This window comes from Chiloscyllium punctatum, chromosome 14 (assembly GCF_047496795.1).
Source record: "Chiloscyllium punctatum isolate Juve2018m chromosome 14, sChiPun1.3, whole genome shotgun sequence".
NCBI classification, from domain to species: domain Eukaryota; kingdom Metazoa; phylum Chordata; class Chondrichthyes; order Orectolobiformes; family Hemiscylliidae; genus Chiloscyllium; species Chiloscyllium punctatum.
In genome coordinates, this window is record NC_092752.1 from 40,694,135 (window position 1) to 40,709,789 (window position 15,655).

At 42.9% G+C, this 15,655-nt stretch overlaps 1 protein-coding gene across 1 annotated transcript in view; it reads right to left on the minus strand.

The window, feature by feature from the left end:
• Positions 1–15,655, minus strand: part of LOC140485458 (scavenger receptor cysteine-rich type 1 protein M160-like) — a 96,546-nt gene that overhangs the window by 59,742 nt on the left and 21,149 nt on the right. The window contains exons 7-9 of the mRNA XM_072583661.1: positions 13,727–14,044; positions 7,717–8,031; positions 6,879–7,193 (exon numbers count right to left, since the gene is read on the minus strand). Of these exons, the coding sequence (XP_072439762.1) occupies positions 6,879–7,193; positions 7,717–8,031; positions 13,727–14,044 (948 nt within the window). The remainder of the gene's footprint in view (positions 1–6,878; positions 7,194–7,716; positions 8,032–13,726; positions 14,045–15,655) is intronic.

Genomic DNA, 15,655 nt, shown 5'->3' on the forward strand with positions numbered 1-15,655 from the left:
ATGCATGTTTTCTCAAAGCGAATTAGCTACAATACGACTGAAGAATTTAGACCATTATTTGTAGAATGTGAACCTTCCTTCCCTGTATTGGCTACAACGCGATTCCAGTCCAATGGCTTAAATGATCCTGCTTTTACTTGATTTTCTTATAACGTGGGATTGCATGGGAACCAAACTATCATGTTCTGTCAGAACAAATTGTATTTGGTTGAGTTTTCCAATAGTTAAGTTATTCTAAATTCTTCTTTCTTTTGTTTGTATTTTAACTGAAATGTTTAAATAAATTGTGTTTTGCGTAACAGTGACCAGTTGCAATGCATCTGGAATACAGCACTTCACATCTACCTTTAAAATAAGCAAAAGGGTCTGATCTGGTCTATAACACCAGAGACCACCGAGGAGTGAATAAAGGGGAGGCAAAGCTCCACCCGAGTGGCCACTTTGAGAAGGATGCTTTGTGGTTGAACTGCTGCTGGAGGTTTAGGTGAAGGCTTAAGTGAATACCAGATCTCAGTGAGGAGGTTGAGCAGCAGCGAGGTATGGCAGTCAGAGGAGTAGTGAACTATTGCAACTGCTGAAGGCACGAGGGCAAAGGACACGTAGAAGGAAATTAAACTGTGAAGTTGCAACCATCAGGTAAGTGGTAAGTAGTTTCACTTTTTTATTTTCTCTTGGCGTTGCTGCTGTTGTTGTTAAGTTAAGGGTTAAGTCATGACATGAGATGCTAGGTCGGTGTCATACCCTTAGAGTCATAGAGATGTACAGCATGGAAACAGACCCTTCAGTCCAACTCGTCCACGCCGACCAGATATCCCAACCCAATCTAGTCCCACCTGCCAGCACCCGGTCCATATCCCTCCAAACCCTTCCTATTCATATGCCCATCCAAATGCCTCTTAAATGTTGCAATTGTACCAGCCTCCACCACATCCTCTGGCAGCTCATTCCATACACGTACCACCCTCTGCGTGACAAGGTTGCCCCTTAGGTCTCTTTTATATCTTTCCCCTCTCACCCTAAACCTATGGCTTCTAGTTCTGGACTCGCTGATCCCAGGGAAAAGACTTTGTCTATTTATCCTATCCATGCCCCTCATAATTTTGTAAACCTCTAGAAGATCACCCCTCAGCCTCCGACGCTTCAGGGAAAACAGCCCCAGCCTGTTCAGCCTTTCCCGATAGCTCAAATCCTCCAACCCTGGCAACATCCTTGTAAATCTTTTCTGAAACCTTTCAAGTTTCACAACATCTTTCCGATAGGAAGGAGACCAGAATTGCACTCATTATTCCAACAGTGGCCTAACCAATGTCCTGTACAGCTGCAACATGACCTCCCAATTCTTGTACTCAATACTCTGACCAGTAACAGAAAGCATACCAAACACCTTCTTCACTATCCTACCTACCTGCAACTCCACTTTCAAGGAGCTATGAACCTGCACTCCAAGGTCTCTTTGTTCAGCAACACTCCCTAGGACCTTACCATTAAGAATATAAGTCCTGCTAAGATTTGTTTTCCCAAAATGCAGCACCTCGCATTTATCTAAATTAAACTCCATTTGACACTTCTCAGCCCATTGGCCTATCTGGCACAGATCCTGCTGTAATCTGAGGTAACCCTCTTCGTTGTCCACTATACCTCCAATTTTGGTGTCATCTGCAAACTTACTAACTGTACCTCTTTTGCTCACATCCAAATCATTTATGTAAATGACAAAAAGTAGGGGACCCAGCACCAATCCTTGTGGCACTCCACTGGTCACAGGCCTCCAGTCTGAAAAACAACCCTCCACCAAGTCTTCTACTTTTGAGCCAGTTCTGTATGCAAATGGCAAGTTCTCCCTTTATTCCATGAGATCTAACCTTGCTAATCAGTCTCGGATGGGGAACTTGGCGAATGCCTTACTGAAGTCCATATAGATCACATCTACTGCTCTGTCCTCATCAATCTTCTTTGTTATTTCTTCAAAAAACTCAGTCAAGTTTGTGAGACATGATTTCCCACGCACAAAGCCATGTTGACTATCCCGAATCAGTCCTTGCCTTTCCAAATACATGTACGTCCCGTCCCTTACGATTCCCTTCAACAATTTGCCCACCACTGAGGTCAGGCTCACTGGTCTATAGTTCCTTGGCTTTCTTACCGCCCTTCTTAAACAGTGGCACCAGGTTTGCTAACCTCCAGTCTTCCGGCACCTCACCTGTGACTATCGATGATACAAATATCTCAGCAAGAGGCCCAGCAATCACTTCTCTAGTTTCCCACAGAGTTCTCGGGTACACCTGATCAGGTCCTGCAGATTCATCCACTTTAACTGTTTCAAGACATCCATCACTTCCTCCTCTGTAATTCCTGAGTGATTTGAGAATTCAGGGACCCTTCTGATGTCCCTGACTCCTTCACTTGCAGGAAGTTTGTCTAGCTGCAGTTCCTGTCTGATCACTTGATGGCTCTGAGTTGTGGCTTAATTTACTTTGGAATGTCTGCAAGGCTGAGGGAATCATGGATAGCAGGCTCTGTAAGTTGGTCACTCTGCAGATAAAAATTACTGAGGAAGATAAGGAATGGGTGACTGCCAGAAAAACGAAGAGTGGGAAGGCAGTGTCGGGGTCCCCTGTGGTCATCTCCCTCCAAAGCAGATGCACCATTTTGGATTCTGCTGGGGGAAATGGCTCACCAGGGAAAGATGGCAGCAGGTTCATGGCACCATGGCTGGCTCGGTTGCACAGCAGCATAGGAAAAAGAGTGGCAGAACTATAGTGATAGGGCATTCATTTGTAAGGGGAATAGCTAGGCACTTCCGCATTGTAAACAAGTGTCCAGGATGGTATGTTGCCTCCCTGATGCAAGGGTCAAGAATATCTTGGAATGGCTGCAGGACATTCTGGAGGGGGGAGGTGAACAGCCAGCTGTCACGGTCCATAAAGGTACCAATGAGACACGTTAAGAAAAAAGGATAAGGTCCTACGTGCTGAATTTAGGGAGCTAGGAGTTAAATTCAAAAATAGGACCTCAAAGGTAGGAATCCCTGGATTGTTACCAGTGCCACGTGCCAGCCAGAGTAGAAATGGCAAGATAGATAAGATGAAAATGTGGCTTGAAGGATAGCGCAAGAGGGGAATTCCTGGGACAGTGGAACCAGATCTGGGGGAGGTGGGACCAGTACAAACCGGATCCTGGGAACTGCTGCAGGAAGTTGGGGGATGTAAAGTGGAGACAGAAACAAAAGGCAGTAAAGGAAAAAGTGAACGGTGAAGGCAGAGAAACCAAAAACAAAAATCAAAAAGGGCCACATTACATCATAATTCACAAAGGGCAAAAAAATCTCAAAACAAGCTTGAAGGTTCTGTGTCTCAATGTGAGGAGTATTCTTTAATAAGGTGGATGAATTAACTGCACAGACAGTTATTAGTGGATATGATGTAATTGAGATCATGGAGACCTGGCTCCAGGGTGACCAAGGATGAGAACTCAACATCCAGGGGTATTCAATTTCCAGGAAAAATAGATGGAAAGGAAAAGGACTTGCTGGTTAAGGAGAAATTAGCACAACGGTAAGGGACAACATTAGCCTGGATGCTGTGGAATCTGTATGGGTGGAGCTGCAGAACACCAAAGGGAAAAAAAATGTCAGTGGGAGTTATGTACAGATCATCAAACAGGAGTTGTGAGATTGGGGATTGCATCAAACTGGAAGTTAGAGATGCATGCAGTAAGGGCCCGGCAGTTGTCATGGGTGACTTCATTCTGTACAATGATTGGGCCAACCACACTTGTAGCAATATAATGGAGGAGGGTTTCCTGGAAAGCATGAGGGAAGTATTGGTTTCCTTGACTAATAACATCGAACAGCCAACTAGACAGCAGACCATCCTAGACTGAATAATGTGCATAGTGTAAAACAGGGAAGGGGGCTTATCCATTGATAACAAGGGAAAACAAATTTTGATAGTGCAAGGCATGCATTGGCTAGGATAAACTGGCCAAGGATGCTTAAAGGTTTCACAGTGGATAGGTAATGACAGATATTTAAAGAACATTTGGATGAACTTCGACAATTGTACATCCCTCTCTGATGTAACAGTAAAACAGGGAAGGGTGCTTATCCAAGGATAACAAGGAAAATCAGGGATAGAGTTAAAGCCAAAGAGGAAGCATATGAATGGGCCAGAAAAAGCAAACCTGAAGAGAGGGAGAAATTTAAAATTCAGCAAAGGACGAAAAAGGGTTGAATTTGGAAGAGGAAAATAGAATATGAAATGGAATAAGCTTGCGGAAAACATAAAAACTGACTGCAAAAGGTTCTATTGGCATGTGAAGAGAAAAAGACTAGTGAAGACAAATGTACGTCCTTTATAGTTAGAATCAGGTGAATTCAGAATGGCCAAAAAAGAGATGGCAGACCCGCTGAACAATTACTTTGGATGTGTCTTCACTAAGGAGGACCCAAACAACCTTTCGGAAATGCTAGGGGTCAGAGGGTCAAGAAAGTGGCCGTAAAAATAGTGAATGCATAGGGGATCATTTTCCAAAATTCTATAGACTCTGGATGAGGTTAGCTAAGGTAACCCCCATATTTTAAAGGCAGGAGATGAAAACGGGAATTCAAGGTCAGTTAGCCTGAAACTGGATGTGGGGAAAATGCTGGACTCAATTATTAAGGATATAATAACTCAGCATTTGGAACGCAGCGGCAGAATCGGTCCAAGTCAACATCAATTGACTAAAGGGAAATCATGCCTGACAAATCCTATGGATTTTTTTGAGGATGTGACCAGTAGAGTGGACAAGGGTGAATCAATAGATGTTATGCATCTGAACTTTCAAAAGGCTTTTGACATGGTGCCATTTAAGAGATTGGTAAGCAAACTTAAAGCTCATGGTATCGGAGCTAATGTACTAACATGAATAGAGAACAGGTTGGCATACAGGAAACAAAAAGTTGGAATAAATGTGTCCTTTTCAGAGCGGCAGGCAGTGACAAGGGGGGTGCCACAGGGTTTAGTGCTGAGACCCCAGCTGTTCACAATGTGCATTAACAATTTGGACAAAGAATTGAATGCAACATCTCCAAATCTGCAGACATCACTAAGCTGTGTGGCAGTATGTGCTGTGAGGAGGATGCTAACAGGCTGCAGGATGACTTGGACAGGCTGGCTGAGTGGGCAAATACTTGGCAAAGTCAATAATAGGTGGCACTGGAAAAAACACAGGTCAGGCAGCATTTGAGGAGCAAAAGAGTCAATGTTCTGATGAATGGTCCTGCCTGAAATATCAACTCTCCTGCTCCTCGGATGCTGCCTGACCTGCTGTGCTTATCCAGCACCACTCTAACCTTGAATCTAATCTCCAGCATCTCCAGTCCTCACTTCTGCCGACTTTGTCACCTCGCCTTACATGATCTTAGGGGTGCCTCCGGTTGGTGCCCAGAGGACTATGGCCTGCTAGGAATGTCTTGAATTGGTGTGATGCAAAGATTTTCAGCTGAACAGATGGAGGCATTTGGGTCCTTGGCAAAGGGGAAATGGTGCTGCAAGATACCTCTGGATGTACTGAGAGTGCAATCCATGAGTGTCTGTTCTAAATGAAAAGTGGTTCAGTGTGATTAATGAACTAGAGCTCATGGAGATAAATAAAGCTTTACATGGTGCGGATGCCTTACAAGCAACTGAGCATTCAGCATGAAGCCACATGCAAGTCTCTGAGAAGATTGTGCTGTGTAGGTCCTACTAGTTGCGATGAAAGCTCAATGAGCCGGTGGTGCAGAAATTGAACGGTTTTAGTACCTTTTCTGGTTTCGGTGTGCACCCTGGCAATGGGAGAGACTGTGGTGCGTACAATACCATATGGGTTGGAGCAATGAAGTTTTAGAAATTGTTTGCATGCGATGGAAATACCTGAAACCCAGTCTTGTGTGTAACAGTGCTGTGCAGTGGTACCTTTACAATGTTACCTCACAGTGAAAGGAGCATGAAACATTGAGTTGGGAGTGGCACTTATTCTGGTGTTGCACAAGAAATCAGTCTCTTCCCTGGTTTTTGCAGATAATGACTGTCATGGTCACTTCCATCCAAACTGCATTGGTAATGCAGGATGGCATCTTGTTGCCTGTGAAACAGCCCATCTCTTCTTTTGTGTAAAACCTTCAGGACCACTCCGAGGGAGGTGCCACTAAAGCATGGACTAACTCCTCACATGTTGCAGCCCTGCAGCCATGTTGCCCACCAAGAAAACTTAGTGTTTTACCAGCATATGAGAATGTCATGACCTGTGGAGATTGCAATCACATGGGAAAAGCCCTCCATCCTGGGGGAAGGTCACTTCCAATTTTCAGACCACTTCCACATTTAACATCAGAAATGAAAATTCCCCTCCTAGTCTCTTCAAATTATCTTTGTAATTTACTTTCTACTCCCAGAGATATTCACATGGATCTGAGCTGCACTCCTTCTAAGGCAATGTAATTGTCTTAATAATTTGTCCAGAAGCTTGCTAATTGAATGGCCAAAATGAGCAATCCTAGATGAGTAATGCAGAGACCTGGGCTAATAACCTAGAAGCCTGTGTAAATACTTAGGTGGCCTGAACTACAAGTCGTTCCGCTAGAACATGACAGTTGTTTTCCTCTGCAAACTCGTGCTATAGAAAGTTGCACTGTGTAAAACCATTACATCTGTTCAGGAGAAAGTTTGTGTTATTCAAACAACATATACAATTCATCTATTGCAATATAGCCAATTCGGGCTGAGGAAACACGTGCTATACCAGAATGACCTGTATTAATCCAAAACCCAGGTTTGTAATCCAGCAACATAGGCTTTAAATGCCATTTGTTTGAGAGCTAATACCTAAAACGGAGTGGGATTGAAAATACTCACCTGAACAGGTAACTTCAGCATCCTGGCTATGTGTGCAGTTACTCCCCACCCATGGATTGACTAAGCACTGATCGAGGGCCGGCTCGGTCCCATTACACCTCACATCATCCAACCAGATGACCCCAGTCCCCTCTCCATAATCGGCTCCTCCTGGTGCTGACAGCGCTGTCCCACAGTTCAACATTCTGCAGACCACACTCGCTGCACGAATATTCCAGCTATTGTTGCAAATAGTGCCCCAGGTGGAATTACGATAAATCTCAACTCTCCCAGAGCACATGCTGGGCCCGTTCACCAAGCGTATAGGCACTGGACCTGGAATAAAAACAGCACAAGTTTAAACTGATCTGTGTTTATACTGGAGAGATCAGAAAGAAGAAAACAATATACCTGTAATAACAGCAAAGCTTTCAAATTAATTGGCTAGATGTACTGTAGTCCATTTTGAAGTCTGCACAAAAGGCAGACCAGTATATCTCCTTCACTGTTGTTTACATTGTTCTTCTGGTATCAGTACAGGTTGATCATACCTGTACCTTGTCTCCTCTCCAGTTTTAGGAATGTCTTGCAGCCTACACCTGGGAGAAATCTTGTCACTACCAGGTAGTCAAAGCTAATTGTGCAACAAACTCTCTCCTCAGAATCTCATTCCTCCCAAACACCTGCGAGGGATCATAATCCCTGCAGAAGATAGAGCCTGTGACTTTCCTATTGTGAGGGGCTTGGTATCACTCAATGATGGACTCAGACACAATACAAACCTTCACATGAATATTCACTTGGGCAGAAGGTAGTTATAAGGTGGCAATATGGTTGTTGCCATGGCAGTCCCACTCACCTGAACAGGCCACTCCAGCATCCTGGCTGTGTGCGCAGTTATTCCCCACCCATGGATTGGCTAAGCACTGATCGAGGGCTGGCTCGGTCCCATTACACCTCACATCATTCAACCAGATATCCCCAGTCCCCTCTCCATAGTAGGCTCCTCCTGGTGCTGACAGCGCTGTCCCACAGTTCAACATTCTGCAGACCACACTCGCTGCACGAATATTCCAGCCATTGTCGCAAATAGTGCCCCAGGCGGAATTACGATAAATCTCAACTCTCCCAGAGCACATGCTGGGCCCGTTCACCAAGCGTATAGGCACTGGACCTGGAATAAAAATGGCAATGTATTTAAACTGACCCAGCTTTCATCAAAGTCAAAGATTGGACTTTTGAGCCCAGATATTAATTTGATATTCATTGTGTTTGTTCTGGGCAGACAACTGCCATGAACTGGGGATTAATTTCAATCTCTAATAAACACACTTGACCTGACTGCCTGCCTGTTAGGTTTGTGCTTAGGTGTTCCTGGAGACAGAGTATGTACATTACAGGCCTTCTGTGGCTGGTTTTCACCAGGGCTACAAGAATACATTTTCAACCCAGGGAATGTCATTTTTATTTGAGTTATTAATTTTCCTTTAAAATTATGACTTATTTTTTTTGTTGGTCAGTACTGCCCTTTTCAATGAATTCCAAAGATTCATAAACTCTCCGAACAAGTTCCTCCTCATTTCAGGCTTACATTATCGTGATCCTGAGACTATGCTTTCTGGTCTTCAACTCTCCCATGATGGGAAACATCCTCTCAGTATTTACCTTGTCGAGCCCTCCTATACATTTCAATAAGATCACCTCTCATTCTTCTAAACTCCAATAAATAGAGTCCTGACCTGTTTAAACTTTGTTCATAACACAATCGCTTCATTCCAGGGATCATTCTAGTGAACCTTCTCTGAACTCTGAAATAACGTATTTTCTTAAATAAGGGGACCAAAAATCCTCACAGTAGTCCAGGTGTGGCCTTACCGTTTACATTTGCAGGAAGAGTTTCCTATGCTTATAATCCAACGCCCTTGAAATAAGGGCCAACGTTCCATTAATGTTCCTGATTAGCTTCTGCACATGGGCACTAGTTTTGTGTTTCATGCCCATGTACTCAGAAATCTCTTTGTGTTACAATTTTTCTCCATTTAAATAATACTTGTTCATGTCTTCTCCCTTCCAAAATAAACAACTTCACATTTTCCCACACTATACTCCATTTGCCAAGTTTTTGTCCACTAACTTAACTTATTAATATCTTTGTAAACTGTTTGTATCCTTCTCACAACTTGCTTTCCCACCTATTTTTTGTATCATCTGCAAATTTGGCTGCAGACATTTGCTTCCTTCCTCCAAGTCATTCATACATGTTACAACCAGTTGCAGTTCCAACACTAGTCCTTGTGGAGCTCCACTGGTTACATCCTAAAAAGGAACCCCCCCTTTTCCCAACTCGCTGTTTCCTGTTCATTAGCCGACTCTATATCTATGCCAAAATACTGCCTTCAACACTATGTGACCATATCTTATGACTTAACATTTTGTGAGGTACCTTATTGAACACCTTCTGGAAGTCCAAATACACAGTGGGGTGACAGGATGGCTCAGTGGTTAGCACTGCTGCCTCACAGCACCAGGGTCTCAGATTCGATTCCAACCTTGAGTGACTGTGTGGAGTTTGCACATTCTCCTGTGTCTATGTGGGTTTCCTGCAGATGCTCCAGTTTTCTCCCACAGTCCAAAGATGTGCAGGCCAGGTGAATTGGCCATGCTAAATTGCACATCGTGTTAGGTGCATGAGTCAGAGGGAAATGGGTCTGGGTGGGTGACTGTTTGGAGGGTCGGTGTGGACTGGTTGGGCCGAAGGGTCTGTTTCCACACTATAGAGGATCTAATCTAATCTCACAACACTCCTATTCACTCATACAGCTGTAATAAATTGGGTAGAGATTAATCCCCTTTCATGAAGCCATGCTGACTCTGCTTGATTAGAATATGATTTTCCAAGTATGCTGCAATACTTTTCAACAATAGATGTAAGGCTAATCGACTTATGGTAACCAGCTTTATGCCTCCTGCCCTTTTTGAAAACTGTAGTCACGCTGGCAGTTTTTCAATCCTCTCGTACTTCTCCTGACTGCAGGGACTTTTGGAAAATTATAACCAATGTATTCATCTCTTTCTGTAGCTATCTCTTAAAGATCCTAGGATGCAAGTCATGGGGATCAGGAGACTCATCTGCCTTTAGCCCCATGTTCTGGACCATGCCACATCCTGTCAAAATATATTAAGCAGATTGCCTAGACCCTAGCTTTTTCTTATTTTAAAGGTGAATATGAAGTCCTGTGTTCTGGTTACATTTTGATTAGTTAAACTACTCAATGTTAAGCAAAACACAATTTATTTAGATGCTATAGTTAAAGTACAACGATATCTCACAAACATATCCTTGGTAGAACGCATTTTCAGAAAACAGAATTGACTCACACCCAGTTCCCACAACAGGCAGAGAATCCCCAGCTTCTGGCTGCAATTGAGAGGGAAAAAAATAACTTTCACTTCTTCAAGACCCAACAGCAGTTGCTGAAAGCTAAATTTAAACATCTCTGGTTCTCTGGGAGTTCAACCACACCTGTTCAGGCTACTTCTCATGTTCCAAAATTCAAAAAAAATTCCAAAGCTTCACAACTTCTTTATCTTCTCATAGACTGTTCTGCCTTCAAATTAAAAACAAAAGTCTTAAAGACAAAGTACTGTCACACTCATTAGTTTGTCTGATGCTATTCTTGCTCATGGTGATGGTACTACGTTCTTCATCCCTATTCTTCAGTATTAATGATCAAAGTACCTTCCAAAGTATTAAGACTGATTCAAAATACCTGTTTAACTCCTCTGTCATTTAGACAAAGGTGATTTCTGCAGATGCTGGAGATTAGAGTCGAGATTAGAGTGGTGCTGGAAAAGCACAGCAGGTCAGACAGCATCCAAGGAGCAGGAAAATTGACATTTTGGGCAAAAACCCTTCATCAGGAATGAGGCTGGGAGCCTTGGGGATGGAGAGATAAATTGGAGGGAGGTGAGGCTGGGGAAAAGGTAGCTGAGAGTGGATGGAGGAGGGGGTGAAGGTGATAGGTCGGAGAGAAGGATGAAGTGGATGGATGGGAAGGCAGGTGGGACAGGTCATCACAACAGTGCTGAGCTGGAAGGTTGGAACTGGGGTAAGCTGGGGGTAGGGGAAATGAGGAAACTGGTGAAGTCCATCTTGATGCCCTTGGGTTGAAGAGTCCCGCAGTGGAAGATGAGGCATCTGGAGGTGAGGGAGTGGAAGTAGAGGAGGCCCAGGACCTGCATGTTATCACCAGAATTGGAGGGGCATTTGAAATGTTTGGCCATGGGACAGTGGGGTTGGTTGGTGCGAGTTGTTCCCTGAAGCGCTTCGCAAGAAGGCGTCCGGTCTCCCCAATGTAGAGGAGACCGCATCAGGAACAACAGATACAATAAATAACATGTGTGGATGTGCAGGTGAAATTTGGATGGATGTGGAAGGCTCCTTTGGGGCCCTGCACAGAGGTGAGGGGGGAGGTGTGGGTGCAGGTTTTGCAATTCCTGCAGTGGCAGGGGAAGGTGCCAGGAGGGGAGGGTGGGTTGTTGGGGAGCGTGGACATGATCAGGTAGTTGCAGAGGGAACGGTCTTTGTGGAAAGCGGATGGGGTGGGGAGGGAAACCTGTCCATGGTGGTGGTGTCCATTTGGATGTGGCGGAAATGTCAGCTGATGATGCGATTTATGCAAAGGTTGGTGGATTGGAAGATAAGGACCAGAGGTGATTCTGTCCTTGTTGCGGTTGGAGGGATGGGATTCGGGTATGGAGGTGTGGGAAGTGGATGAGATGCTTTGGAGGGCATCTTCAAGCCAGTGGGAGGGGAAATTGCTGTCTTTAATGAAGGATACCACATGGTGTGTTCTGTGGTGGAACTGTCCTCTGTCATTTCCTTATTCTCAATAACTAAATCCTCAGATTCATTTGATACATTTAAAGAAGCTCTTATCATCAGTGTTTACGTTCCTCACTAGTTTGCCCTCATGGTTTATTTTCTCTCTCTTTATTATCTTTCTGGTCCTCCATTGTGGGCTTTTAAATTTATCCCAGTCTTTGGAGCTGTCACTAAATTACCTCCTTAAATGTCTGCCACTACTTGCGTACTGTCTTTCCTGCTAATCTAGCAACTCAATCCACTCTCTCTTCATTTCATTATAATTTCCTTTATTTAAATTAAACACAATTGTTTCCAACTCAAGATTCTCACATTCAAACTAAATATTAAATGATACCAAGGTAAGATCACTTCTTCCCAGGGAATCTTTTACCTTGATCCAGGATCGCTTGTTCCCCAGTTGGCTCCATGACATTTTGCACTAGGAAACTCACTAATGCATTCTATGAATTTGTTTGTCATAGCTGTTCTCTCTAACATCTCTAACCCAATCAACATGAAGATTAAAGTCCCCCATAATTATTGCTGTGCTCTTTTTACATACTCCTATTATTTGTTGAATTAGATCCCTCCAACAGTGTGGCTATTGTTTTGGTGTCTGTACACTACTGCTACTTCTGTCTCCTTTCCTTTTACCTCCACCAACTACATCATTCGAGCCTGGATCATTTCTCATAACTGTCCTCATTTCCTCTCTTATTATCCAACCATCGTTTGCATCCCTCCTGTCTTTCTGAAATGTCAAATTCAGAATGAATGTTAATTACCCATTTCTGAACTCCCTGTAACTATGTCTCCATAATGACTAGGAGATCTTATCCCATTTCCTTGATTTACACAATCAGTTCAGTTTCTGCCGCCCCCACCCTGACAGGCAGTGAGTTCCACATTCTCACCATCCTCTTGGTGAAAATGTTTTTCTACACATTCCTCTAAACCATCTGTCCTTAACTGTAAATCTGTGCCCCCTTGTCACTGATGCCTTCTCCAATGGGAATGTTATTTTTCACATCTACCACATCTACGCCCCTCATAGTATTATACATCTCAATTATGACCAGCCCTCAGTTTTCTCTCCTTCAAGGAAGCAACTCCAGTCTATCCAAACTCTCTTCATAACTAAAATTTACCAGCCCAGGCAACATTCTGGTAAATTTTCTTTTCACCCCCACCTTTAACCCAGATTCCAAAACTGCACCTAATACTCTAACTGTGACCTAACTAACATTTTATACAGTTCCAGCATCACCTCCCTGTTCTTAAACTGTACGCCTTCTTAACCACTTTATCTCCCAGTTCTGCTTCAAAAAGGGACCAATAGACATGCGTACAAAGTTTCCTCTCATCCTCAGTGCCCCTCAAAGTCCTACCAAACATCATCTAGTCTTTTACCTCACTTGTCCTGTTCAAGTGCATTACCTCACACTTATCCAGATTGAATTTCATTTGTCAATGATCAGCCCAGCTGATCAGCTTATCTATCCCCTCCTGCAATCTAAGGCTATCCTCCTCACTATTTACCGCTCCACCAATTTTAATATCATCCATGAACTTCAAGTCTAAATTAGTTACAAACACTTCAAACAGTAAGGGCCCCAACACGATCCCTGTGGATGCCCACATCACAGGGTTCCAATCACCAAAACACCCTTTGACCATCACCTTCTGTTTCCTGCCACTCAGCCAATTCTGCATTAATTAATCAAATTTCCTTGAATTCCATGGTCTTTTTCATATCTTTGTTATCAGTCTGCCATGTGGTATTCTATCAAAAGCCTTGCTGAAGTCCAAGTAGACAATGTGAAATGCATTGCCTCCATCTACACACTTGATTATCTTTTCCAAAAACTCAAGGGTAGTGGCACAATCTAGTAACTTAGTCAAATGGACTGATAAGTTAGCTAGTAACCTGTCAAGATCGATTTGAATTCTACCATGTCAATTTAGAACATAATACTCAAAGAGCAAGGATAAAGGTACACACCTGAGCAGACAGCTTCAGCATTTTGTCCCTGTGTACAGTTATTTTCCATCCTTGGATTGGCAATGCACTGATCAAGGGCAGGCTCTGTCCCAACACATTGCATATTATCCAACCAGATGATACCAGTCCCCTCTCCACTGTAGTAACTACCATTTGTTGCTAACAGAGCTGCCCCACAGTTCAACCCCCTGCAGACGATGCTCGCTGTCGCCTGGGCTGACGAACTGTCACAGACAGCACCCCAACTGGATTTACGATAGACTTCAACTCTCCCTGAGCACACGTTGATGCCGTTCATTAGCCGTATAGGGACTGGACCTGGAGTACAGACAGGAAAACAATAAAACTGGTCAGGGATTACATCAAGTTTCATGATGTCATCAGCTGGACATATCAACCTGCTGTCACATCCCTCCCCATGCTGGTTAACATTCAGCCTCTATGGGAACGTGGGAAAAGGCTCAATCACATATAACTGTACCACAATTCAATTCGGTCATAATTGATCTGCATCTTAATTGCATTTTTCTATCATAGTTTCACCTTGGTTCTGAAACTTAAGAATGAAAGTAGCTGAAAACAAAACGTTTTTTTTGAATAACAAGGCATTGTGCATTAATGGTAATTTTAATGATCTGTACTGAATGCAAAAGGTTTGAAGCCATTTAAATGGATGGAACAATTTGACATCAATAGGTAGAAACATTATTTTCCCATTGTTTACCTTCTTCCACCAGAAATACTGTGATTAATGCTGTTGCCTTCTGTTTCTATGGCAAACTCTGTTAACTCATGTCACCCTGTCACAGATGAAATAAGACTGTGCTCATACCAAAATGAGTTTTTAAGTATCACCTGCCTGGCCTCCTACATTCTAACTTCCAAAAAAACTTGCTCAAAGCATCTTTAATCATTAAATTCTGTTCACCAATTGCCCCTGTTCTTTCCAGCCTACATTTGCTACTAGTTATATCTCCAGTCTAAAACTGTTGTCCTTCTTTACAAGTCCCACAATAAATTGTTGTTGGATAGGTGAACTCTGCTTGAATTGAAATGAATCATTGCAATTACAATTTAACAGATTTAAAATGACAAGTTAATTATCAGGAAAATTATTTGAAAAAATTAATTTTCAAAAAGTTATGAATTGCCAGTTGCTATAACTGGTTAAACACACTTGGGTAGACTTTCAACCTATGACGTTATCTTAAAGCTCATTCTGCAGATCAAGAGGTCATGATAGAAATTGCACAAATTTCAGAATGAATGAGTAGCTGATTTTTGTCTTGAATTAACTCAATTCTAATTTGACCTAGAAAGCAAGTGCAAACAACAGGTGAGAAAGAAATTGAAAGGTATATTGGAAACTGCACTGTCTGGATCGAATTACATGGCAGACAGCAATCGCTGTTGGGGATGCTAAGCTGCTTTAGCTCCTCTCACTTCACGTCACGTAATCTCACAACAGTTTATGATCCCCACTCCCCACCTGGCAAATCATTGCACCCACATCACATCCTTCATTCTGTAGTTACATTTGTAAATGTGATGAATTTAAATGTACCTCTGTAAAGGAAGAGGTTAAAAACCAAATTCAAACTGCTGAATCTAATGATGACAAAGTTGGAGTTCTGCCAAATGGCAGAAACTTTTCAAAACTTCATTAACCATTATCGAACAAATATCTCCCAATATCAGTTGCAATTTTTCCTGTTGACCAACCAATTTACATTACTTTTTGTGTCAGGTAGAGCTTCCTGCTTAATTCCTGAATGGACAGGTTCCAATTTTAAGGATTTTCCCATTTGTTATGCAAGCCCTCCTTAGCCTCCCACCTCCAAACCTGGAGAAATAGTTTTCATATACCTATCCAACCAAATCTGTAAAACTTCTCCATCATTTTAATCAGAATATGTCTTAATTTTACCT